General features: G+C 45.4%; 1 protein-coding gene across 1 annotated transcript in view; it reads right to left on the bottom strand.

Annotated features, from left to right (window-relative positions):
• The window catches only part of Dtnb (dystrobrevin beta), a 198,671-nt gene that overhangs the window by 47,213 nt on the left and 124,050 nt on the right, over positions 1-27,408 (bottom strand). Inside the window, 3 exon segments of the mRNA XM_036170283.1 lie at positions 2,185-2,272; positions 4,793-4,882; positions 19,980-20,057. Coding sequence (XP_036026176.1) covers positions 2,185-2,272; positions 4,793-4,882; positions 19,980-20,057 — 256 coding nt within the window.

Here is a 27,408-nt window from a genome sequence, read left to right as displayed (position 1 = left end):
CTAGAACAGTGAATAGTACTTAGATACACATGTAGGCAAAAAACAAAACAAAACATATGCATATATCCATATACATAAAATAAAAATAAATCTTTAAAACATTATCTCCCTTTCCTGACAGAACTGCTTTGTGCCATTGTTGGGAGTCTATTTTATGGATACTCTATCCTGTTCCCTTGGTTTATCTGTCCATCTTTTGACTAGACCTCACTTTTTTTGTTTGTCTGTTTATTTTTTTGAGACAGAGAACTCATTCTGTAGACCAGAGTAGCCCTTCAAACTCACAGAGATCCAACTGACTCTGCCACCCAAGTGCTGGAAAGGTGTGTGCCACAATGCCTGGCTAAACCTCACTTTCTTGATTTCTAGAGCTTTACAGCAGGCCTTGATTTCACCGAGGGTGCCATTTGCCAACTCTGTACTTCAAGACTGACACAGTTAACACTGGGTTCTGTGGTGGTGTGAATAGGTGTTGTCCCACAGACTCTTGTGTTTGAATGCTTGGCCCATAGGGAGGGGTACTATTAGGAGGTGTGGCCTTGTTGGAGGAAGTGTGTCACTGTGGAGGTGGGCTTTGAAGTCTCATATATGCTCAAGCCACGCCCAGTGTGGCACACCTCTTCTACTGACTGCTAGTCTTCCCAGTACGTTAGAGGCCAGCTAGGGTTATATACTTAGATTCCTAAACCCCAACCAAAACCAAATACCTGTTGGGCCTCTGACTGGTATTGCCTCTGTAAGTCAGTCTGAAGATATACACTTATGCCAACACCAAATCATTCAGTCAACAACATGGCACACCTCTCAATTTACACAGGCTCTCTTTCATTTCTTTTAGCAGCGTTTTATACCTTTCTGGCTGAAATCCCTTTCATTATTATTAATCTTACTGTTGGTGGTGCTGGAGACTGAATCCAGGGCAAGCACTCTAGCACTGAGTCATACACCCCCAGTCTCTTTAGACACTTTTATCTTGTAGCTCTACTGCCAAGTGTTTGCACAGGTTCTAAAGCACTCTCTGGAGATGATCGTGCTACTTTCAAAGACCGTTTTTCTTCTTTTCAGAGTTTCTGCTTTGTGTTGCACTGGCTAGGACTTCTAATGTAACTAACTGTAAACAGAGATAATAAAATTAGACCAGGAGAACATATAGGGAGGAATGTTCCAGAATTTAGTCTTTAAAGGTTGACACTAGCAGGTTTGTGTATAGGCATTGCTCAGGGGAGAAAGTCTGTCCTACGTCAGATGCCTTTTCTGCATCTACTAAAATTATCTCACAAATTTCTTCTTTAAATTGTTAATGTGAATTACACTGATTCATTTTAATATAGTATATAAATCGGCATACCTTGGCTAAATTAAGCTGATCATGGAGTATTCACCTTTTCACATTTTCCCCCCCATCCTTTAAGCATGATACATTCAACAGTAAAGTCATCAGGTTATGGAGTTTTCTTTGTGGAAAATTATCAATTCAATTTCTTTAACATTTAACTGATTTCTTTGCCTAATTCGCATGTTATTTGTGGTGTGTGTGTGTGTGTGTGTGTGTGTGTGTGTGTGTGTGTGTGTGTCTTTCAAGAAATATGCACATTGCACCTGTGCCAACCTTTTTCTTTTTTTTCCTTTTTTTTTTTTTTTTTAATTTTTTGAGACAGGGTTACACTGTGCAGCCCTGGCTAGCCTGGAATTTCCTTTGTAGACCAGGCTGGCTTCAAACGCACAGAGATTTACCCACCTCTACTTCCTGAGTGCTGAGATTAAAGGAATTCACTCCCATACCTGGCTGGGCTATTAATTTTATTGAAGAAAATATTTCTTCTCATGCTTTCAATTTCTGTACGATCTGTAGTGATGTCCCTTCTCTCATTCCTGACAGTGGTAATTTGTACTGCCTCTCTTTTTCCCTTGATTGGTATTGTTAGGCATTTACACTAAATGTATTGATATTTTTGAACAACTAAATTGTTTGATTATTTTTTGTGATCTGTGTTTCAAAGAGAACATTACAGGTAAAATTAAAAGCTCCTTCATTCTCTTCCTCCACAGCTCCCTACTTCTATTCCCCAGCAACCCCCTCTCACGAGCATCACAATTACTATTCTCCTAAGTAATATGCACATTCAATGTCTATTCAAATGATGCTACACCCTGGAACTCTCCTGGCATCCTCCATTCACATACCATGTTTCCAGCCTCTGCAGCCAGTCGGGCAGCATAACGTGCTATAAGCCGGTGCTCCTCATCCAGTCGGCTAGGACTGTCCAGGACACTGCCAAAGAGATAAAATTCAATAGGTGTCTGTTAGACATCTCTAATTCTTGTTCTGTTTCTCAAGGAGAAAGGTTTATGACTGAGAATGGTAATAACAACAAGTAGACATCTGGGTTGCAGACACTCAGTCTTCTCAGATGAGGGGATTCAGGGAAATAATGAGGCTACAGATACCATCCCCATGCATCCACATCAGTGAAGGGGCAACTTCTTTCTGAATGGAGGGCTGAAAAAAAGGCATCCTGCAAAAACCCAAGCTGGGGATTTCTAACCAAATGTTTGGGAAAACTAACCTTATAGAGCTAGGTCTTAAGGAAACCATGGGATCACGAAAAAATGGACAGCTGAGAAAATACTAACACTGGCTGAAGGAAGAAGGAGAATCCCAGCCAGGTTGGCCAAGGAGACTGTCAAGTTGCAGAGTCCATGTTATTAGATGTTCCCTTTGAACACCCTTTCTCCTGCCGTACGATGCTCATTTCACACATGGGTCCAGTTTGAAGTGAACTAGCCCATCTTCCTCCTCCCCCCTCTTCATTTTTGGGGGTGGTGGTGGGGATGAGTTATTTCTGTATTGCCCAGACATAAATCCCAATTCTCCTGCCTTAGTCTCCCCAGAACAGGGATTACAAGTGTGTGTTACTATGTCCAGCCTCATCCATTATTGCAATAGTCTGAGGATCCATGCAGATGAGGTACCAGATAATATGGTACCTGATAAAGGAAAATTAGCTCCACAGATATAGCTGACTACTCCTCCTCCTCCTCCTCCTCCTCCTCCTCCTCCTTCTTTTCAGTCAGGCTCCATTATGTAGCCCAGGCTGGCCTTGAATTCACAGTGACCCTCTTTGCCTCTCCCTCCTGAGTGCTGGGATTACAGACATGAGCCATCATGTCCACTAAGAAGCTTTAGGGAGACAGGGATGATGATGATGATGATGACTTGACCAGAGCAACATGGGACATTAAGGCAAAAGGATCATAAGTTCAAGGTGTGCCTGGACCACAAAATGAATTCAAGGATAGCCTGGGTAATTTGTTCCCCAATCCAAAGTAAAAAGATTGGGCTAAAGAGATAGCTCAGTGGTTAAGAGCACCGTCTGCTCTTCCAGAGGTCCTGAGTTCAATTCCCAGCAACCACATGTGGCTCACAACCATCTGTAATGAGATCTGGCGCCCTCTTCTGTATACATAATAAATAAATAAATAAATCTTTAAAAACAAACAAACAAACAAAAAAGTAAAAAGAGGACTAGGGATATTGCTCAGTGGTAATGTATTTGTCTAGCATATATGAAGCCCCCAAGTCAATCACTAGTGCCATGAAATACAACAAAACAAAACAATTATTGGTTTGTTATCTGTCTGTTCCAGTTGACTTACAGTTTTATAATCAGCCAAAAATATCTCTGGTTCCTTCCCTAATGCATAATGGAATAAGAGGCAGTATGGGCTCATTTCCTTAGACTGTAGACCATAGAGGATGCGGCACTCCTCCATTCCTCTTGCTCTTTCTGAACCAGTGGTTACCAATCCTTGCTTAGGGACTTGAGGATGCTAGCTAAACCTGCCATAAACTCATGGGCTGAAATATCAAGTAGCAGCCTCTGCAATATTCTGCTATTGGGTTACCATGAACGCTTTCAAGCACCCTGAGCAACTGCCTTTACTGACAGAACATTACTTACCCTGCCTGAGATAAATACTTCTGTTCTCAGAGACCAAGAGGCTGGGATAAGTACACAGATACCATCTGGTGCACAGGGAAATTCTCTGACAGAGTATGCATTATCAGCTCCTTTATCCCGCCCACAAGAGAAGCCCATCAAACCCACCTGGGACCTGATTGTTCCCTCAAGACTTTAAGGAGAGGGAAATGCCCCTGAATAATGTTGTTGCTTAGTCATACTGGTAACTGGAAACAGTATGAAACACAACAGCTAAAACAGTCCTTTCATTTAGGTATGTTTTTACTTTTGTGTGTGATGTGGATGCATGCATGTGTGTTGGCAGGCTACGATGGCATGCCAGTGGAGTTGGAGGACAATGTTTAGGGACTAATTCTTTCCTTCTACTGCCTGGGTCATTACGTTCATCTCCAAAGGCCTTTTCCTGCTGAACCATCTCCCTGACCCCAAACAGTCCTTTCCCTGTGTACATTTTTCTCAACGACAGCTGCCCAAGAAGAGGACATAAATTAATGTGTCTTCTTTGAGGACGCTCCAGCTTTGGAACCTCAAGCTTCTCAGGGACCAGCAGGGACTGTGCCTTACGGTAGAGGAGACTTTCTATCTCCACGCTGAGGTTGAGTGCCAGGCTTAGCCAGGCTCCTTCTCTTATGGAAGCCAATGCTTTGGCGATTAACTCTGCCAATCACAGCTGGCAGCTGTTCAATCGCACCACACATGCGGAGAGCTGCTGCTGCTGCTGGCAACCCCAGGAACCAGATCTCACCCCCTCCCTCCGAGCAGCCTTGGCTGCGCTCCCTCCCGGGGCTGCTGCTGCTCTAGCCACTAACCGTGTGCAGTGTTGCAGACGGGCCACATAGGAGGCTATCAGCGCATGCTCATCGGCCAAGAGATGGGGCATGTCCTGGCTACACTGTAACCTGGGAACGATGGAGGCAAGGAGGACACAAGCACAGAGGGAGAAATGAACATGGGTTAAAACCAGCAAACGTAAAAGAAGAAGAAACAAACAAATCACGATAAGGAAAACAATCAAACCACAATGCATAATGGAATAACGGTGATAGGCCATGGAAGAGCTGCCCCCACTAATTCACAGAGGGCTTTTCTGTTTCCGATCTGGTCAACTGAAACATGTCCTGAAGGGAGAACCCTGCTCCCCAAGTTCTGCCCAGGTTGTGGGCTCTGGGATAGAATTACCTTTTAGGAAAAGCTCTCTGGCAGAAGAAAAAAAACTAAGCACAGTCAATCCACTTATTACTGAGTGACACCCTAATGGTACACTTCTTTCTCCACTTAAGAATTTCCAGTGTTACTGCACGCTATCTCTATTCCATTGAGATGCGAGTGTCCTCACAGAACCAGCACCTGGATGAACGCCTCAGAATTGCATCTAACAGTATGGCAGAACAGCAAGTCTCTGGAAGATCCATGAGCATACGAGCTTAAAAACAACAACCCTTTGTCTACAGCAGTGATGGCATTGCAGAGTAATCTAACAACTGCTCTCCAGGCACCCATCGCCAAACCTGAACAAACCTCACCACTCAATCAACCTTGATTACTCTAGCCCTCCTTTCTGAACTTTATTGTTTGACAATTGCATCCATTCCTTTCTTGGGTGGTGGTGCGTATGTGGACACGGTGCATACGTGGAGGTCAGAGAGTCAGTTCTCTTCTCCCACAGGTGGCTTCCAGGTATCAAGGTGTCCAGGTCATCAGGTTTGGCAGCTTTCCCCCCACTGGGCCACCTTGCAGGCCCCTTTCTCCTGAGACACCTTTTTCCTGTCCTAAGGTGCCCGAGGCACCTAGATCTAATCATAATTAGATGTCAGGCAACCTTTTACCCCGGGAACCCCTGTGAGATAGTGAAAATGTCTCATAGGATCTCAATGCTACTACATCTAGTAATTTGGGCATTGTTCTAATGTCTGAAGCCCATTTGAAAAATTTTCAGATCTTACAAAATGTTTTCAGCTAAAAAAAAAAAAAAAAAAAAAAAAATCACCATTCAAAGTAGATTCCCACTACATTTGGTCGATATGTCTCTTTCATGTTTGTGTTTGACTGACACATTTCCATTTTCAATTCAGAGTAGTTCTCTTTCCCTTGCTTCTTTCGTATGTTTGTGAAGAAGCCAAGATACCTCGTGGAATACTCCATTCAAGATGATATCTCCTACAGACTTATGGATGATATTATTGGCCATATTGCTCCACTGTGCTCGGCCCCCTCCATCTACCTTTTATCATATGGTTTTAGGGTGTGTGTGTGTGTGTGTGTGTGTGTGTGTGTGTGTGTGTGTGTGTATCAAAGTCTGACTATGTATCCCTGACTTGCCTAGAACTCAATACATAGACCAGGCTGGCCTTGAACTCAGAGATCCACTTACCTCTGCCTCCCGGGTGCTGAGATTATAGATGTGCACTACCACACCTGGAAGTTTCTAGCATTTAAAGAATATTTTATTTCTATTTTTAATGATGTGTAAATGTGTATTTGTGTAAGCATGAGTTTGTGTGCATCAGTGTGGTGCCTCTGGAGGACACTGAATCTCCTGAGCTGGAGTGACAGGTAGCAGCTGTTAGCTGACCATCTTGGCCAGTTGGTCTACAAGTCCTCCATGGGAGTCTTCTGTCTCTGCCTCTGATCATATACTAGGTATGTTGGCGTTACAAATATGCCCCATTCTATCTGGCTTCCTCATGGATCCTAGGGATGCTTGTACAGCAAGTGCTTTTGCCCACTGACCCATCTTTTTGGCCCTGAATTTCCTTCTTTTTTTTTTTTTTTTTTTAAAGCATGCGATGTTTTGAATGAGAAATGCTCCTCATGTTCTGGCATTTGAACACTGGTCCCCAGTGGGTGGTGATGTTTGGTGAGGTTTAGGTGGTGAAACTTTAGAAAGTATGTCACCGGGGACAGGCTTTAATAGTAAAAGCCTCTCACCACTTCCAGTCTGCTCTCTCGGCCCCATGCCTGCATTGGAAGATAGGCGCTCTCAGCTTGGTGTGCCAGCCACCACCCATGCTGCTTGGGGCTCCGCCTCCCTGCCACGATGGATTCTTAACCCTCTGAAGCTATAAGTCAAACCTCTTACATAATAAGTTACCTGGGTTACGGTGTCTTGTCACAGCCAATAGAAAAGTAACGAATACAGTGTATGTGTAGATGTGTGTGTGTACGTGTGTGAGGTCAGAGGACAACCTCCTCATGAGTTGGTTCTCTCCTCCACCATGTGGGTCCAGAGATGGAACTGGTTGTCAGGTTGGTGGCCTAAGCCTTTCTCTGCTGAGTCACCTCAATGACCCACTTTTTCAGACATGGTCTCATACACCTCATGTTGGTCTCAAACTTGGTAAGTGGCTAAGGCTGGTGATGAACTCTCTCTCTCTCTTTTTTTTCTTTTTTTCTCGTGAACAGGGTTTATTTCTCTGTGTAACTGTGGCTGTCCTGGAACTCCCTCTATAGACCAGGTTGGCCTTGAACCTGGAGGTCAGCCTACCTCTGCCTTCCAAGTGCTGGGATTAAGGGAGTGTGCCACCATGCTGGCGTTGAACTCTTGATCATCCTGCCTTCACATCCCAAATGCTGGGATTAGAAGCATGTGCCAAACACACTCAGGCATAATTACTTCTTTAGACCTAATTAATTACTGACAGCAACTGAGTCAGCTTCTATTCTAGTGGAGATGAAGAGTAACCCTTTCCAAAAATCACTCCTTGTGTGCATGTACAATCATGTGTGGGCACAAGGGTGCCACGGCGAGTGTGGAAGTCAGAGGTCAACTCGGTGACACTGGCTCTCTCCTCGCACCATGTGGGTTCCGAGGCTGGAACTCACGTCCTCAGGCTGGGCTGCAAGCGCTCTCACTCCCTGGGTCGTCCCGCTAGCCCACGAGTAATAATTTTACAGTATAATCACACGATAACGACAAATACTGGGCGGAAAATAGAACGCGAAATGGAGAGTTTGAGTTTTTAGATTAGATGGCAACGCTATGACAGAAGTTAAGACAATGATGTCAGTCTTGCAACTCTTTAGCTTCTATTCAGAGTGCTACACATTTAGGGGAATGACCTCCAAGGAAGGCTAAAAGCATCAAGTGACCTCTAATGCATGGGTGGACAATTATTCACTAATACTGTCTGCCTTGGTGGAAGCAGTCCTCCCAATTACTAAGGACCAGCGGCTCTGATGAAAATGCCTATTATACTCTTGGTTAGAGCATTCAAACACTTGGCCATACCCCTCCTTCCCATTACCAGGCCCATGGGCGTGCTGAAGTGAAGTAACACTAAGAGTCATCTCCATATTTGAGATTCTAAATAATTTCACAGGGGTCACATTTTGTACCTTTGATTCCCCCCCTGCAATAATCAGAAGATACTATTAACGAAACAGATGTGAGGGGCCTCCAAAACCTGCTGTAATTGGAGGTCATTATCTCCTATGTTGAATTCAATAATGAGCCATAACAGACTGATTTCCAGAGTTCTATTTCTTGGCTATGATATTCCAGAGTCTAATAAGAGCAGTTTGTCTTTAGAAATACAGCTTATCATTTCAGCATCCTTATTCCAAATTCAGGAAGTTAAATTGACTGCTTTTCTCAAAAGGCTGGGTACTGAATATTTTAGGCTTTGGAGACCATGGGGTTTTTGTTATAACTGTTCAGTTGTCATTGTGGAGGAAGCAGCCATGGACAACATGTAGTCAGATGGACATGGCTGTGTGGCAATAAAACTTTACTAACAAAGCCAGGCTGTTACTTGCAGGGTATGTAGTTTCCAGTCTATATGGTGGCTGAAAAGTAGTCTAAGGCTAGACACATCTCACTCACTATGCCAACATCTCTGCAATGTTTGGAAGTCTGTTTTCTAATTGCAAATTTGGGTCAATATTAGGAACCAAAGAAGCCCAGAGTCACACAGACTGGTTTGACTAATGTTTAAACCTACTTACACTCCAACTATGTTCCAGGGTCGTCAGTGCCCTGGATGAATTTTAGGTGTCCCTAGGGATGCACTGAGATGTTGGTGAGAGACTAAGAATGGTAGTTACACTCTTCCATGGTGACACAATCCAGGGAAGAGAAACTCTGGAATTAGCAAGTTCTATTTCCTGGTAACCCGCTCTAGCCCAGGATAGACTGCTCCATAATCTAACAGGGCCATTCCAAGCTACAACATATCATTTGCATTGTTCCTGCCAGGTTTGTGGTTACAAACATGGCCACACAGGTCTCAGGTGCTTTCCGACATGGTCTCCGTTTGGAGGGAATATGGTCAAACATACTAGACAACGCCTACAAAATGAATGAAGACCAATCCACAAGAACAGCACAGAGACCACAGGAGGTAACGACTCAAAATGAGAACGAGAGAGCCAATATTTAGGAAAGAAGGTAATAATAACAAGCTAAATCGAAAGTCAAACGCAGCCCAGCAGGTAAAGGTGCTCACTGGTAAGCCTGATGATACTAGAATGTGACCCCCGGGACCCATATGACAGACAGAGAGAACCAATTTCCACAGGTTGTCCTTCAACCTGCATATGCCTCCCTCTTCCAAACACACAGAAACATAATACAAGTTATTGGGTTTATTTGTTGTTGTTGTTGTTGTTGTTGTTGTTTTTTGCTGGGGGCGGGGGGGGGGAGGAAGCTTGAGACAAATTCTCTTTATATACCCGGAGCACTATATATAGACCAGGCTGGCCCTCAAACTCTCGGAGAGCTACCTGCCTCTGCCTCCTGAGTGCTGGTTAAAGGTGTGAACCATCACACCTGGCTAAAAATATAATACAAATTTTAAAAGTGCATGTCAAATAAAATTTTTTGTCTGCTTTGAGACTGGTTCTCAGTATATACAGCTCTGGTTGTCCTGGAACTCACTCTGTAGACCAGGCTGGCCTTGAACTCACAGAGATCTGCCTGCTTCTGCCTCCCAAGCGCTGGGATTAAAGGCCTTTGCCACTCTGCCCAGCTTCAAATAAAGAATTAAAAAAAAAGAGTCAAATGCAAAACAAAGCAACTACTGGTATGTACACTGAATTGGTGAATTTAATTACATTTAAATTATAACTTCATAAAGATCACAATAGTGATGTGGTGACTGCTTGTTGGAGCAGAGCAGAAAAGAGCTAAGTGGAGCTGTTCTTCCCTGGGAGGAGGTGACGAGGAGGAAGAGGTTCCAGAGGGAAGGGTAGCTTGAGATACCTGGGACACAGCCCAGTGTTTCTTGGTGGACCTTGGGAAAATGACATGGTCGGGAATTAAGATGTGGAATCACTAAGGGGAGCAAGTAACAGGAGGCACAGAGCAGAGACCCAAAGAAGGCCAGCACACAAGGAACCATAGAGCTACAGGGACTTAGAGCTGGGGAAGGAAGGGAGGAGGAAGAGATCACACTTCAGCTACATGGGATCTAGAGCATAACAAAAACCTCCATTCCTCTGAAACTCTGTCACTGTTTTCCTCTTTCATCTTCTAAAGGCAAGACTGGGAGGGAAAGACCCTTGGGTCAAGTGGACTGAAGCACTTCAAAGAAGACACGTCACGTAGCTCTCCGTTAGCAAGGCCATCTAATACACTCGCTCGGCCGGCGAAACCAGCTGCTTCCAACAGGAAAGCCGAAGACACTCCTCTGGCTCCTTCTAGCACTCAGATTCAGAGAGATGTTAGCGTTTTGTTAGAGCAGGGGAAACCTGGCCCCTGTCAAAGGGGCTGGAAGACATCCAGGGAGAGTCTAATTAAAACACAAATACCCAGGGACCGGGGGATTGCTCCTTGGTTAAGAACATCTGCTGCTTGTGCAGAGGACTCAGGTCCGATTCCTTGCACCCACACAGGGGCTCACAACTCTTCCTGTAACCCCAGTTCCAGGATACCTGACACCATGTTCTTCTCTTCAGTCATTACACACACGTGTGGCTTACACACACGCAGGCAAAACACTGATACAAGCGAAATAAAATTTAAACACCCTAAAACACAACAACAACAACAACAAACCTCCCAGCCCCACAAACAACAACAACAACAAAAACCCTCACACCAAATAACCAGAATACCCAATGACTTCATCAGGAAAGGCCTTCTGGAAATGGAGACAGGATAGGGACACACTGAAAACAGCAGGACAGAGCTCCAGTAGGAGGCAGGAGCTGCGGATCACCCTTGGTCAAGGGACATCCATCCCTCATCCCTCAATGGGAAAATGTACAATGAGAACATTCATCAGTGTACTGCAACAGTCCTTTCCAAATGCTGAGACTCCAAGCTCTGTAAGGCAGAAAATGCCGCTCTCCTCTATGACACTGTAAGTAGTCTTTGGGCAAATCAAGCTTCCTTTTTTCCTGTCACTAAAAGAAACACAATGTCAGGGCATTAGTGTGGGAGAGGTGGGTTGACAGAATGTCCCAGTCTGGATTACGTCTTCTCTTTCCTTCAGATTCATTTTTATTTTGTGCAAGGAGAGTGTATAAGGAACATGTGCATGTGTGTGTGTGGGTACACATACCTGCGGTGTGTGTGTGTGTGTGCATGTGTGCGTGTGGAGGCCAGAGGAAGATGTCTGGTGTCCGGCTGTACTATTCTCTATTTTTTGCCTTATTCCTTTGAGACAGCCTCCTACTGACCTAGAGCTAAGTTGGTAGCTAACAGGCCTTAGTGAGCCTCCTGTCTCCACCCCAGCCCCCAGCAACGCTGGAGTTACACATGGCCACACCTGGATTTTAACAAGGCTGCTGGGATCCCAACTTAGGTCCTCACGCTTGCACAGCAAGGGCTATTACACACCAAGCCATCTCCCCAACCTTGATCTCTTCATGAAGGACCAAACGTGGAGAAAGGATTAGAGAGGGGCATCTTTTGATTCACTGCCTCTGGGTCCTTCCTGCAACATTAGCTAACAAGGACAAATGATGCTGTCCAATAAGAACCCGTGGAGAAAGACAAACGGGCCAAATGACCTGTCAGGTCCTCTGCAAATCTGCACCAGCCAGGTGACAGAGAATGGCATCTCCGAGCCCTGTCCACACTGCTCACCTTCCCTGAGGAAATGGTGAGGTGCCGTTTTTTTCAGGCAGCCTGCCAAATGACTTTACCTCATACTGACCACAGCAACAACCTTTGCCAATGAAGATCACAACACAGGAGAAAGAGACAAAAACAAATCTACTTTCTTTCCCATGTGCACATGCAGGTTTTTAACCGCTCATTAATTAAAATGAAATTGAAGTGATCTCCTATGTCCTGTCAGCCATAGTCTAAGTTCTTAACAGGCCCGTGTGACTAGTGGACTCCCTACAGTTAGCATGAAGGACGGAGTATGGCTAGCATGGGGATGGTATTATCACAAGGTGGAGAAAAACCGTGCAACTGCAAGGTTCTTTTTAGGTTGGTAACACCATCAGACTCAAGTTTCAAAACAAATCAATAAAATCCCTGGTTGCAAAGAAAGGACTAAGTGGAGGCTGAGGTGGAGGAGACACAAGCTAAATAAATGGGGCCACAGCCCTGACTCACTCTCAACATGCTTCACTGGCTAAAGCAGGCTGGGGTGTCTGGATAGTTTGCTACTGAAAATAATCCCAGCACTCAGGAGGCAGAGGCAGGTAGATCTCTGTGAGTTCAAGGCCAGCCTGGTCTACAGAGTGAGTTCCAGGACAGTCAGGACTATACAGAGAAACCCTGTCTCAGAAACACTGCCACCTCCAAAGAAAGTGCCGACCCATCTCTGGGTAAGCACAGGGAGCCTGGGTGGGATGAGAGGCGCTCAGCGGGCTGCAGGCTCTTCCTTTGGTGTGCAAAGCAGAGGTGTAGCACAAGCACCGGAGAGCAGCAGTCCTGAGGCGGCTCCTTAGGAGGAGACAAGGAAAAAGTGAACAAAAAGCCCACAGAGCATATGAAAACTGTGTAAAAAAAAAATGTGTGTGTGCGTGTGTGTGGGGGAGCTGAGAATGTGTAGCTCAGTTTGTAGAGAACTCACATAATATATATGAAGCCCTAGGTTCATACCCTAGCCCTGCGTAAACTGGGCATGAAGGTACATAACTGAATTCTCAGCACTTGGCTGGTGGAGAAGAAGTTCAATATCATCCCTAGCTATGGAGTTCGAGGCCAGCTTGGGTAGGCTACACGAGACTATCTCAAAAAACCAAACCAACCAATGAATGAAATGGACAATACAGTGGGGTGGGGAGGGAGGGAGAGATCATAATTAGAGAAATGCAGAGACAGAATGTCCAGGAACAAAGGGAAGGAGAAAAGTGTGTATGTAGCATCCACGGGTCATCCGCTGGATCTAGGCCTTGTCATGCCCTTTGCTGGGAGATGGGGGATTAGGTACTAAGAACACTATGGTGTCCCACAGGCACCTCTAACTCAAAATAAGCTTGCTGGCTTCTTGCCCGAGTTTCCCTCCTGTGTTTGACCAACATTACCTTAATGAAAGCCAGGAAGGAACCCAGAACATTATCTTTCCTCTTCCCCGGCCACCCGATTTACAGAATCTCCAGAGCCTGGCATCCACACACACCACCCCAGAGCCTGTTGGTTGGAACTGAACACTGAGCGCCCTAGTTCCTTCCACACTGTACTGCCATGACCTGTTCAGATGTGATGTCGGCCTCAGTCCAACAAGAGGAGGAAAGGACCCGCTACTATGCTTCTGACTGCTTCGAGTTTTCAGTTATGTTTGCAACTATCCGTCTGGAAATATTCAAGTTTTCTGTTTGTACCAGTCTGAGTTAGAACTGGTAAAAAGTCCACCTTAAATCTTAAATGGAAATGGAATCTAATCCCAACCCAGAAGAGGCTGAAAACTGGCAGACTGCCCAGGCCCGGGACGGCTTTGGGTGCCTGCCAACACAGAGGACCCTGCAGTTTCTTCCGATAATGTGTTAATTTTTAATTACTATGCTTTTCTATCTTTCAAAAGAGGACTGGAGAAAAAAAACATAATTCCTGTGTTGACTTGGAGGGCTTCTCATGAAGAATGCAAACCAGCCAGTTGTTTCCTGCAACCTTCACTAATTCTTGCTTTTTAATCAGACTCGGTTTTCCTCGTTTTATAGAGGAGCCACTCAGTGGGCTGAGGCCACATGTATGGCTACTTTCTGGCTTAGTCAATTTCATTTTGCCTCCTTTCACCGTTTCCCCCACGCCTCTCTTGTTCTCTATCTAAAAAGCCAGCAGACTGTGGTTTTCCTCGTTCTGCTGGATTCTGAGGATGACCCAGTGAGCTCTCCCCAGTCAGCAAGCTATCTGGGTGCTGTCACAGCGTAGCCTACCTCAAAACTCTCCATAGTTCAGGAATAGTGTTTTACACTGTGGAGCTTTCTGGCATGTAAAAACTTTTCCCTCCTGTAAAGTCTATGTTGAAGTAAGAAAGTTCTAGGTGATGATGCCCTGCCCTTACCCAGGATTCCTAGCAAACGGTGACTACCCATGGAGGGGTACAACATTGTTCAAGAATCCCCCTACTGCCCCAGACTGGAGGTCAAACCCAGGGCCCCACACATGCTGGTCAAATGCTCTACCACTGAGCTACACCTCTGGTCTCATTTTCTCTAGTCTGCCCCTTCAAAGCCACTCACTCACTTGCTTGGCTACTTCTAAAATCTCCTGCTTCTTCTTATAGATTCATTTTCTTTGTAGTTCTTATTTATTTATCTGTTTTGAGACAGGGTCTCCCTAAGGAGGAGCTCTGGCTGGCCTGAAATTCTCTATGTGGAGATCCGCCTACCTCAGCCTCGCAAGTGCTGGGATTAAAGGCTTGCTTCACTGCATCTGGGTCTGTAGTTTTGGGCGGCGTTTCAGAAAGAAGTACAGGCAGATGTGACTTAATATACCATGTCACCTGTTGGCTTCCATTCCTTCCTTTTGCAGATCTTTGGGTTTTTTGTTTGTTTGTTTGTTTGTTTTTTGAGACTCATGTAGCCAAGACTGGCCTTGAACTTCCAATGCCCCCCCCCCCCCATTACCTCCTGAGTGCCCAGATGACAGGCATGGAGCACCACGCTCAGTCTATTTGCAGACCTTTACCTCCATGCAAGTATTTAAATACATCACCTAGAGAAAAAAGAGTGTATTATTTGGTACACGGCTAAAAGGACTGAAGAGTCACAAAAGACTCAGATCTGATGTGGACCAATGGCTTCAACCTGGATATCCTCAGCCTGGAGCTCTCCACAGGAGGCAGGAAGGGCCCAGGACAGAAAGGTGTGGTAGCATCTATAGTTGCACAGAGAGCTAGCTGCCTTATGGGAGGAAAATCCTGGGAGCAGAAGCAGGTCTGAGAAGGTGTGTGTATGTGGGTGTGTGTGCAATGTGTGCACATATGAACATAGCTAGGTGCTGGGTAGCAAGCTTCATCATTTCCTGTCCCGGGACCTTGTCCTTTCTTGACAACACGGCCTTATTATTTAAAGAGAGAGCGAGAGAAATGTCCCTACGCTTGTTTTGATGACGCAGATCTCAAGGGCATAGCCTATTCCACATGCCCGTGACAGGCAGGAACACCATCTAGGCCCCAGGAATCCTTTCTTGGACTTCTAAATCACAGGGTAGAAAAGCATAGTCCCTGGAGGGCCCTGGCTGTGGTGTGCACTGGAACCCCAGGAATATTTGGAGTATCTGTTCCAGTGGGGTATGTGTGTCTGTTTGCCAACTACGGACTGATGTCTATGAGAGAAGAAGATAATGTCTTCTTCTACCAGTGATCAATGTGGAATCCAGCCTCCATCTCTACCTTTGCCTGTGCATTGTGGGTCTGTAACTATTAAAGTTAGGTCTGAATGCCTGGAATTTCCTGAGTGTTGTTAGTGTAATGCCTGTATTACCAGCACTTGGCAGGCAGAGACAGATGTTCAGGTGTGAAGCTAGCCTAGGCTAAAGTGTGTTCAAGGTCAGCAAGGGCTACAGTGTGAGACCTGTTTCAGAAAACAAAACAAAACAAAAAAACCCACTGGAAATATAAGTTGTAACTTCTTCTGTAAGTTACAACTTCTTCTATTTCTTAACCAAACAATTAAAGCTGATACTTTAAAAGACATTTGAAATCAAATGCTAACTTTGTTTTCCATAGCTGTCTGGGTATCAGGGCAAGAGCTGTACACAGCTGAATCCATGTTCTGAGCCTTGGGGAAAAGGAAGGCTGGGCCATGACAGGGAAGAAAAGGGGATCAAACTTCTTCTGGTTTCGCTTTATTTTATTTTTTTTTAAGTTTTCAAAGTTTTTCAAACTGTTTTAAAATGCGACATTATAATGAATACAAAGAAAATAATTGAAAGAAACTATTTAGTTGAAGAGAAAGACAAAATTTCTTTTCAGCTATAGAAATATCCATAGAGGATTTTTTTTTTTAAATTTATTGTGTGCCTGTGTGCATGTAAGTGTATGTGTGTCTTGTGCGCATATAAGAGCAAATGTGGCCAGGTGGTGGTGGTGGTTGGGTCTTTAATCCCAGCATTTGGGAGGCAGAGGCAGAGGCAGATAGATCTCTGTGAGTTCAAGGCCAGCCTGGTCTACAGAGTGAGTTCCAGGACAGCCAGGGCTACACAGAGAAACCCTGTCTCAAAAAACCAAACAAAAAAAGCAACTGTGTGTGCGTGTGTTCGCCTGAGCGGAGGCCAGAGAGTGCTCCAGGAGTTCTCCTCCATCACTCCCTTCCTAGTCCTCTGAGGCAGGGTCTCTTCCCTGAACCTGGATTTGGGTTTCTGCGCTAGCCTAGAAGACAGCAAGCTCCAGGGTTCAAGTCACAGGTGTGTGCAGGCTACCTGGCTTGAAAGGGGGTGCTGAGATCCAAGCCCTGGTCCTCCTGATGACGTAGTAAGCCACCTCTCCAGCTCCCTGATTTGGGGATATTACAAAGAGCAAACCCCTTGAGTAGAAACTTCCAGGAATATAATTAATTTGTGACTGCTCAACAGACACCCAGAATCTTTCCCATTTAGAAAGCCATCTACATCTTTTATTTTTGGCTGATAGAGTATTATTTTTGACCGCTCTAGCCAAAGCCGTTCATATCTGCAATGCCTACTAGAGAGAGTAGAAGACGAGGTCGTGGCTCAGTCTGGCATGCATGAGGAGGCCCTGGTTCTGCTCTCCAGGACCACAGGCTGGTGCGGTAGTGCACGCGCTCAAGAGGTGGATCAAGGCCAGCAAGCAAGCGGGCGGGAGGGAGGGAGGGAGGGAGGGAGGGAGGGAGGGAGGGAGGACGGACAGACGAAAGAAGCCAAACTGCTTAAAATGTCCTATTTTTTTAAAACATTTATTTATTGATTGACTGATTTGAGAGTTCTGACTGCAGGCCAGAAGAGGGCGCCAGATCCCACTACAGATGGCTGTGAGCCACCATGTGGGTGCTGGGAATTGAACTCAGGACCTCTGGAAGAGCGGTCGGGGCTTTCAACCACTGAGCCATCTCTCCAGCCCAATATTTTCCTATTTAATTTTTTTTTTTTTTTTACTACTCCATTTCCTGTCCGATCTGGTCTGATCTTTGTGCTGAGTCCTACAAGAAACTGCTTATTTCTGGAGAGGAGACTTCAGGATGGGAAGACATGCTGGAACTTGGCTTTCACAGATTGGAAACACAGGTCTGAATACACTCAAGAGCAGGAATAAAAAGTGCTGAGCCTTGAGGAAGTAAACATGCTCCTTGCGATTTAGACTCCTTGGTTACTAGCCACGAAAAGCCACATGTATGAACTATTACTAGCCATGTGACATCCCACAATGTCTGCTGGACATACATGAAATCCCCCAGGATCCGAACGGTACAGTGTCAGGGTAGGGCATCTTGTGCCCAAGTGGCTTCTCTTGAGCTGTGCTTCTCCAAGCTGCATAGCCCTGTTGGTTGCCATGGATACACTGCAATATCTGCTCTAGGACTAATTTCACACAGACCAAGGTGCCAGCTGAAATGCTGACTTTATACGTCTTAATCTGGAATATATTCTGCTGTCTGAACCAGCTCTAAAAAAACGGCAGAGATAATTTTAGGACTGACACTGGTAACTTGGACTTGGGGTTAAAACAGTAAGTCTAAGGTTTGTCTGTGAAAGTGACTGGGTCCAGGATCCCTTCTGTCAATCTTTCCAAACAACCGAACACTGTCAGAAAGACACTGTCTTTCCAATGGCCTCTGTCAGCTACACTCACCGGTGGTCACTGCGTGCCCTGCATCTTATCCTGGTGCTCCCTAACACTTGGAGCCTTCATGTACTCTAGTGATGCAGGGGAGCAAAACTCATAAACTATGAGAAGAACTGAGGTGAAGTCCATCTCTACTCGACAAGCAATGTTACTAAAGTTAACATAAATTTCCAAGCTGAATTCTTTCAACAACCTGCCCCGCCTTCTAGTTTTGAAGTGAGAAATTACTCAATGGAGAGTGCAGGGTTTAAATGTTACAGCTTTATATATATATATATATAAAATGTTGAGGGCTTGCAGTCGGCTGCTCTGGGTTCTTGGGGACATCAATTTGTAACCTATTCTCTGTCTTTCTCACTGGGTTTCTTAATCCAATCACCAATAAAATAATAAAGGCAGTTCATTAAATCCCACACAAACCCCACAAGGTGAATGTCATCACCAGCCCTATAGATTAAAGAACTGAAACATGTCTAAAGTCAGGTGAGAGCCGGATCCAAACTCAGGCGGCACAACCCAGCAGACTGAGCCCCAGCGCCCCACACCACTTCCTCCTGGCTCCACTTCCAGGACATGGCTGCTGCCCTGCTGGAAGTGCTCTAGGGAGGCAGTGGGCTGTGCTCTTACCTGGTCCAGATCCTGGGGCTCCACACAGACAGAGCTATCTCACTGATGTCCTCAGCCTTGAAGCTCTCTTTCTAGGGCAGCCCTGCTGCTAGCTCCTCTGCTTCCTGCTAAGGTTATTCCCCAAATTGGTTTGATGACAAAAAATCCCCCGAAGAACTTGTTAAACACATACAGCCTCTCCCAATCCTATTCCTGGAGATTCTGATTCATTGGGTCTGACATGGTCTTAGAAATGTGTACTTTTAACAAGTGCCCCAGGGGGTTCTTCTCTTCTGCAGGTTTGAGAAATGCTGCTCTGGGAGTTTTAGCCAATGGAACAACCACTGCAGCCTTCAGGACCACATATTGAGTCAAATTATTACTAGGAAGATCACATTTCTATAGCTGCATTAATCCAAAGTGCTCAGCACATATGGCACTAAGTGGTTTTGGCTTTTTCCAGGGAGGATGGGATGTCATGCTGGGTGAATTGGGATGTCTGGTGTGTGTGTGTGTGTGTGTGTGTGTGTGTGTGTGTGTTCTTTTCAAGTGATGACTGTTGAAAGAATTCTTTAATGGTTGTGCCCTTGAGGGAGTTTCTGTATTGCTCTGGTCATGGAACAGCTTAAATCAAATAGAAAGTACGTCATTCACTATAGTTCTCTTAAGTCTGCCTATGAGGATTTTGAACAAGAGAAATTTAAATAAAAAGGAGAGAGGAGTTTATCAACTTTTCTTTCCTTGAAGGACCCTACAGCAAATTCTTTGTATAGCTAAGACTGAAGGACTTGGGCCTTTCAACTTAAATGCTTATGAACCATGAACACAGAATGACTTAAGAGTATTTTATAGGAGATTAATTTAATTTATAGACTGTAATCAGATGCAGAAATGATCTTTGATATTAAAAAAATCAAAAACAAAATTGTTGAAATTTATGACTAGTATATTGTGCTTAGTGTTGGTAAAGATCTCAAACATGCCCAGCCCACTCTGACACCGCTTGCTGCTTGTCACGGTGGCATTTCCACTGTGCACTCGCCAGAGCTGAACGTCAACAGCTGTATTATGAGTCAGAAGGGGAGGGAGGTTGATAACAGAAAATGATACTAAGAGACTGTAAGTGGGGTTAGGAACGCCAGTCTTCCTGCCCAGTGGGGCACTCTGCCCAAGCCCTGCTTCTGAAAGGGCAAGGGCATCAGCGGCAGAAGTCTGCCCCCAGCTTCCAGGTACGAGACATACCTACCTCTTGGTGGGCGTGGGCACTCCAGAGGACATGTGGCTAACCACGGTGTCATTCATATTAGTCAGAGGGCGAGGAGGACTGAAAAAAAAAGATATTTACATCACATTAGTAATTATACTAGGACTGGAGGAAACAAAATAAGCCTGTAGGCATTCCTGATACATGCCGGGCCAGATGGCGGCAGGCTCAGAAATAGATTCCTCAGGCCTACAAAAATTCAACAAGATGGGTTCTCACTCAAAGGCCACAGAACCAGAGCTGTGGCAAACCGGGAAGGCAACAGATTATAAAGACATTACTTTGGAGCAGGGTGTATTGGCATATCCTGGAATTTAAGGCCAGCCCACAGTGAGTAGACCACCTCACCCCACAACACATACAAAAGGGAAAACAGCCCATTTGGGGACGGAATTGCTTGCTCCTGATGTATAGTTTTCATACAAAAGAAGATAAATCCACTCACTTGCTATCGTGCCCATTCTTTGGGCGGTGGCGGTATACAGGGAATTGAATCCAGCACCTTGAATATCCTAGGCAAGTGCTGTATCACTGAGCTATACACCATTCTGACTTGTTTTTAGTTTTTTGTTCGTTCTTGTTTTTGTTTTTGAGCTCAGGATGGCTCAAGATGGAAATCCTTCTACCTCTACAGCCTGAGTGGCTGGCATACGCCACCAAGTCAGCTCATGCCACTCACTTTTAATTAATTTTAATCCGCTTTTTCCTCCACCTTTAAAAATGACATTTATTTGTGTCTATGTGTAGTATGGGTGTGGGCATAGTGTCTTTTACCCATTGAGGCTTCCTTCTAGTATTCATGTCTGGTTTAAGGACAGGTCACAATGTCCACTTGCTACTTTCTCTGAGGTTCAGTTAGTCACAGCTCATTGTTCTGTTATATTCAATTTGCAAATGCTTTATCAAAACATTTAAATTTCTTCTTTCTGAGACAGAGTGTTGCATAGCCCAGGCTGGCATTCAACTTGCTAGGCTGCCTAGGATGACTCTGAACTCCTCCTGATCTCCTGCCCCTACCTCCTAAGTGCTGGGATGGTAGATGGATGCCACCACAGCAGACTCTAAAGTATTTGGTTCTTAAATACTAAATAAAAACATAAGATTCTGCTCATGGCTGGTATTATGAACCTGGTCAAGAGCCCATGGCTAAGGAGATCACAGGTCATGTGGAGAACCTATTAGCGTAGCTTTGCCAAATGGATGTCAGCTGCCTTCTAAATACATCTGCACTTAGAGACCAGCGAGAAGCTTCTTTGGGCAACAGGCAGCAGTTAATGGAAAAACTCCTAACTGATCGAAGTTCTGCTGAGAGCGAGGAACTGCTGAGTGCTGGCCCCTGGACGGGCATCTGTATCGCCTCATCCAAGGCTCCAGGAACATCACGAACGAGAGAGCAGATGAATCTGAGAGCCAGTGGACGGGAAAGAGTGCTGTGAGACACTTCTGGACGCGACATGGCCGGTTCCCTCACAAACTCACTGCAGCTGTGGTTAGCAGAACGAGACCTGCCCAGACTTAGACCTGTCAGTGTTTTCTCATGGATGGGAGAGGGGCTCAGGCTCATGAGACTTCATTCCTTTTTGAGGGATGACTGGCAGTTTGTGGCTTTGGGGGAGAGGGGTGCCACTGTCTTCAGAGGTGTCAACACCAGCGATAAAGTTGTCAAGCTCCAGCAGGAAAGCCTCAAGTAGCTAGCTGCTGGGTGCCCCTCGCCTCTGAGACAGCGGCTTGCACAGAATGTTGTGAAGAAGCTACATGGGCACTGCCCTGTGATGGCGATGGCACAGCTACTTGACTGTTTTGCAGGTTACATGGTACCTTCATGCAAAGGCTCTGGGGACTTAGTTTGGGGAGAGGCAGAGGGCCCAGAGGAAAAGAGGGAGTTCTCTCTCTACCCACCCATGCACCTCCACACTTTCCTTAAACTAATTCCATGTCTGAGTAGGGCACCTTTAAACGATGATTACCCATTTAATGGAGGAAATACAAAATGGAAAAGTGAATGTGAGGAGCAGATTTGGGGCATAGTCAGGCCTCTTTTGTTTTTTGTTTTTTAAAGGCAGGGTCTCAGGGGATAGTCCAGGTTAGCCTCCTGCTTCACCTTTCCAAGTACTATGATAAAAAGCCTGAGTCACAGTGCTTGGCTTGGACACCGCTTGATAACAGAAACATGCCTTCCCAGGCTAGATTTCAATTCTAAGCTATTCGTCTGCCTTCCTGTCTCCAGACGAACAACTAAACCTGCAAGCTTGTTACTGCTTCTGGCTGCACTGAGTTCTAATCAATTAATCAATCAATCACTTTAGTTGACTAATGAAGGGAGAAAATGGATAGATTAGCTTACGTCTAGTCCTAAATTTTGCCTTGGGGTCTTTTAAATCAATTGTCCTGCTTGAAACAAGGAGACAATCCCCATGGAGGAACCAAGTCAGAGGAGCACAGTTCACAGTCTAAGGGAACCAGACACGTGCTGGTCAGGGACAGAGCAGGCTTTGCTTCTCGGGGTAGTATTACTAGCAATCCACTTCCAAAATAATGACATTTCATGTTGCTTTCAGAACTAATGTAGTTATCTGCTTTACTTCAATTTTAAAGACACCACACTGCATCCATTTTCTTGTTGACACTCTCAGAGGAAATAAATAAAGTAGAAAAAAATTAATTTCTTGAACATGAGTACATATGACAAAATGTCATGATCTGTAGCATTTTGTTGGGTCTGATGCCAAAAGAGTCTTCATATCTCTTGGCAGATATCACAACCAACTATTTATTACCTTTTCACACAAAGAGAAGCCTCTTCTCTAATGTGGAAAGCCCGATACTCATGATTACATCGTATTCTGGAAACTCCTCATACCCTGCCCCCAAGTCCACATCCTTTCTAGACATCTACCATATACTAATGAGGCAATGTGGCTTTACTGGACAATGAAATGGGCACTTGCAAGTCTCAAGAAGGTCCTCCAAATGGGATCACCACCAGAGCTGCGGGTCACTGGGAAAGCCAATGACACGAAGCATTCTTAGAAAATGCCTCTTAGGGGCTGGAGAGAAGGCTCAGTGGTTCAGAGTCCTGGTTGCTCTTCCAGAAGACTTGGGTTCAATTCCCAGCACCCACGTGGTAGCTCACAACTGCCTGTAACTCCAGTTCCAGAAGACCTGACACCCTCTTTCAGCCTCTGCAGACACCAGGCATGTGTGTGGTGCACAGGAAAAACAGCAGGCACATACCATAAAAAAAAAAAAAGTTTCCTATTTGGCAGTAAGATATCCACCCCCCAAATGGACAGATAGAAAGCAGATCAGCGACGCAGGCAGAAGACGAAAATAATGTGCTAGTCAGGAAAAATGTCTGGAGTCTCTCCCTCCCCCATCCCTCTTTCTTTCTCTGTGGGAGAGGTGGGAGTGGAGAAGAGACAGAGAGGTGCAAGTGTGCACACATGCCGATACCGGATAATGATGGATGGCCTGCTCCACCATGCTGCACCCTTGAGACAAGGTCTCTTATTGAACTTAGAGCTAGGCTGACAGCAAGCAGCCCCTGGGATGGATCCTCCTGTCCCTGCAACCCTCACAACACTGGGGGTACAGGAACGTGTGTCCCCACCAACATGGCTTTGTATGTAGGTTCTCAGAGTTCAAACTCAGGCCTCAGGCTTGTACAGCAAGCATTCTTACCCACTGTCAATTCCCCAACCCCTGTGAGTCTTCTTGACTTTTGTTAGAGACAGAGTTTTGTAGTGGGTAGCCATTCCAGCCTTGGCCTGGAAGTTCCAACCCCCACTGAGGCTTTGGTAATGGCCACGCCCACAAGGCGGGGCTGAGAGAGGATGCTGAAGACCCAGGATCCAGAGGAGAGGTCTCTCTTGGTTCCAGGACCCTGGACGCTGGAGGTAGACCGAGCAAAGTTCTCCAGAGAACACCGCCGGACTGTGCTATACCTTTGCCAGACCCTGCAACCTATCCCTTCATTTGTAAGTTACCCCACAAAATAAACCTCCCTTTTAATTACATGGAGTGGCCTTAATAATTTCACCAATAGAGTTTTGCTATACAAGCCCAGGTCTTGCAGTCATTCTGACTTGGCCTCCTTTATGTTAGGAAGTCTGGATGGAACCCAGGACCCTGGGTATATTAGGCAAGTGCTCTATCACTGAACTACATCTATTATAGTTGTGGGCCACAGTGTCCAGTGCCTGCCTCCTTCTCTCTCTCTCTCTCTCTCTCTCTCTCTCTCTCTCTCTCTCTGTCTGTCTGTCTGTCTCTGTCTCTCCCCTTTCCTTTCCTTCCTTCCTTCCTTTTTTTTGTTTTGTTTTGTTTTGTTTTAAAGATAGTATTTTTCTGTAGCTTTGGCTTTCCTGGAACACACTCTGTACACCAGGCTGGCTTTGAAATCACAGAGATCCGCCTGCCTTTGCCTCCAGAGTGCTGGGATTAAAGGCGTGCACACCTCTACCTGGTTCATTTCTTTTTAACATTTATTTTTTGTGTGCATAATTGTCTGTGTACCACACATGTACCTGGTACCTAAGGAGGTCAGAAGAGGGTGTTGGATCCTCTGAAAGTAGAGTTAGGGATGGTTGTGAGGCATCAGGTGGGTGCTGGGAACCAAACCCAGGTCCTCTAGAAGAGCAGCTGGTGCTCTTAACCACTGAGCCTCTATCTCTTCAGATCCCTGCTGTGGTTTTGTTTGTGTGCTTGGAGATGGGGGTCTCGCTATGTAGACTAGGCTGTCCTAGAACTTGCTCTGTAGACCGGGCTAGCCTTGTGCTCAGAGATCTGCTACTGCTTAGGGTCGGGGCTGCCCTTTTATTTCTTAAAGGATAATAGGCCCATTTCCTGAGTGCATAGTCATAAAAGATAAGACTCTATCTCAATAGTTAACTATACATGTATGGGGACAGATGAGCAGTCACAATGAGGAGGAACAAACAAACACTGTATGTGTGTGTGGGGGGGGGGGACATTAGGGGGTGCTCCTGCCCGAAGCGTCCAGGTGAAGTGACAGGGAGAAGGGCCTCCCGGAAACACGAAAATCACCACATCACCTTAGACAGAAGAGGCATAAAACAAAACAAAACAAACCAACCAAACAAACCTGCAGGGCACATTGGGTTCAATACATTTGAGTAGACCCAAATGTACTAGGGGTAACGGGAAAGGCAGGTGAGGGTCACGGCAATGAGGAATCTCGATCTCTCACTAGCTCGAAAATTCCGAGTCCGTATACAGTAAACCCCAATGGTTTGCTTCTGTCTGAGACAGGGTCTCCTACGTCACCCAGGTTGACTTCAAACTTGCCAGCATCTCTTCTCAGGCTCCTGAGGCTGGAATTTCAGGCGTGCAGCACCACATTCAGCCTGTATTAAGTATTTCTAAGATGGAAAATGAGGTGATCACAGTTGATTTTTTATTACTGTTTTAATTTGGTGGGTTTTACTTATTTATTTATTTTTGAGATAGGATCTCATGTAGCCCAGGCTAGTTTTAAATTCATAGTAACCAGGGGCTGGAGAGATAGCTCAATGGGTAAGAGCACTTGTTCTTACAAAGGATCTGGGTTCAATTCTCAGCACCCACATGGTGGCTCACAATTGTCCATAACTCCAGTTCTAGGGAATCTGATCGGCACAGCCATGTACGTAGCACACACATATACATGAGATTTGTAAGTATGGCTACCTTGCCCAGTTATAGCTGGGGTTTTAAAAGATAAATGTAAGCTGTATATGGTGGCTCATGCCTATATCCCCAGTACTAGGGAGGTTGAGGCAAGATTACCGCCAGTTTGAGGCTAGCACGAACTCCATTAAGTTTAGGGCCAGCCTGGGGTACAGAGTAAAATCCCATCTGGTAGAAGTGCTCACCCAGGATTCGTAAAGCCCTGGGTTTGATCCCCAGTAACGGATTGAAGCAAACACCAAATAAGCAATGGGCACAGTGGTCCAAATTTGTAAATCCAGCACTTAGAAGGTACCCTTGAGCCAGGCGGTGGTGGCGCACGCCTGTAATCCCAGCACTTGGGAGGCAGAGGCAGGCGGATCTCTCTGAGTTTGAGGCCAGCCTGATCTACAAAGTGAGTTCCAGGAAAGGTGCAAAGCTACACAGAGAAACCCTGTCTCGAAAAATCAAAAGAAAAAAGAAAGAGGAGGAGGAGGTGGAGGAGGAGGAGGAGGAGGAGGAGGAGGGGGAGGAGAAGGTACTCTTGGCTACAGAACCAGTTTGGTCTTAAAAGGATAATAACACTTGCTGACTACTTCCCTCTTTTTTCAGGGTTGTACACAGAAACCACCTGGGAAGCTTTCTATAGGTAAAGATCCTCAGTTGAGTGCATCCATCTGAGTGTCCATGTGTAGAACTTTGACATTTGCAGTGAAGACCTGTGAAATAGTTTGAGTATCTCCAGTTTCACATCCTCCCAATATCCGTACTACCCCTTAGAAGGAAGTAAAGAAAACATCATGGCTAATTCTGCATTATCTCCACTCCTATACTGTAAGAAATTTGTGTGGTATTTTTATCATCATCTTTCAAGTGCCAAGCATAGTACTCAGTAAGTATTTGCTGGTTGTGAGTCAGCACTATGTTGTGAACACAGAGCAGTGTAGAGAGCAAAGTATGTGTGAATTTAGCTTTAGTCAAACTCCTGGTGAATGTTATATTTGGTAGATACATTTGCAGCTGGAGCAGGATTTCCCCATCCGTTTATTGGAAACTGGCATCTTCTGCTCTACTTAATTGGTCTGCCATTTCCCCCTCTATTTAATGTAATCTGTGACTCAGTGATAGAGACGGCAGTGTGTCTTTAACAACAGCAGCAGCAGCAATACTTACTGGGTGTTGAGCATGTACAAGTTTCAGTGGGGATATTTTCCAGGGATTCCTATTTAAACCTTACATTTAAAAACGGAGGCATACAGAGCTGTAATGTTTTATTTATTTATCTATTTTGAGATAAATATCTATTTGTAGCCTGGGTGTCCTGAAACACTACGTAGCCCAGGCTGGCTTCAAACTCGCAGAGATTCACCTCCTTCTGCGACCCAAATGCTGGGATTAAAGGCGCGTGCCACTATGCTTGTCTGGAGCTATTAGGTTTTTGAGGTTACAAAGCCAAATTGTGAGTCACTCAGGATTGTGAACCAGGGTAGTACAGCTCTCACTATCCTTGATCCTGGTGGCATGATGCCTCTACTGCCTTTAAGCAACATGCTGATTTAAGGCTGGTATTGAAGTGGCTAAATTAAAACCAATCATGTGGGGCTGGAGAGTGGACTTGGCAATCAAGGGTACTTGCTCCTCTTACGAAGGACTGGAGTTCAGTTCCCAGCATATACATCAGGCAGCTCACAACTGCCTGCAACTCCAGCCCCAGGGGATCCAATGCCCTCTTTGTGCCTCCTTAGGC

This window comes from Onychomys torridus, chromosome 21, assembly GCF_903995425.1.
Source record: "Onychomys torridus chromosome 21, mOncTor1.1, whole genome shotgun sequence".
In the NCBI taxonomy this organism is placed as follows: Eukaryota; Metazoa; Chordata; class Mammalia; order Rodentia; family Cricetidae; genus Onychomys; species Onychomys torridus.
This window is presented reverse-complemented; position numbering and strand designations above follow the sequence as displayed.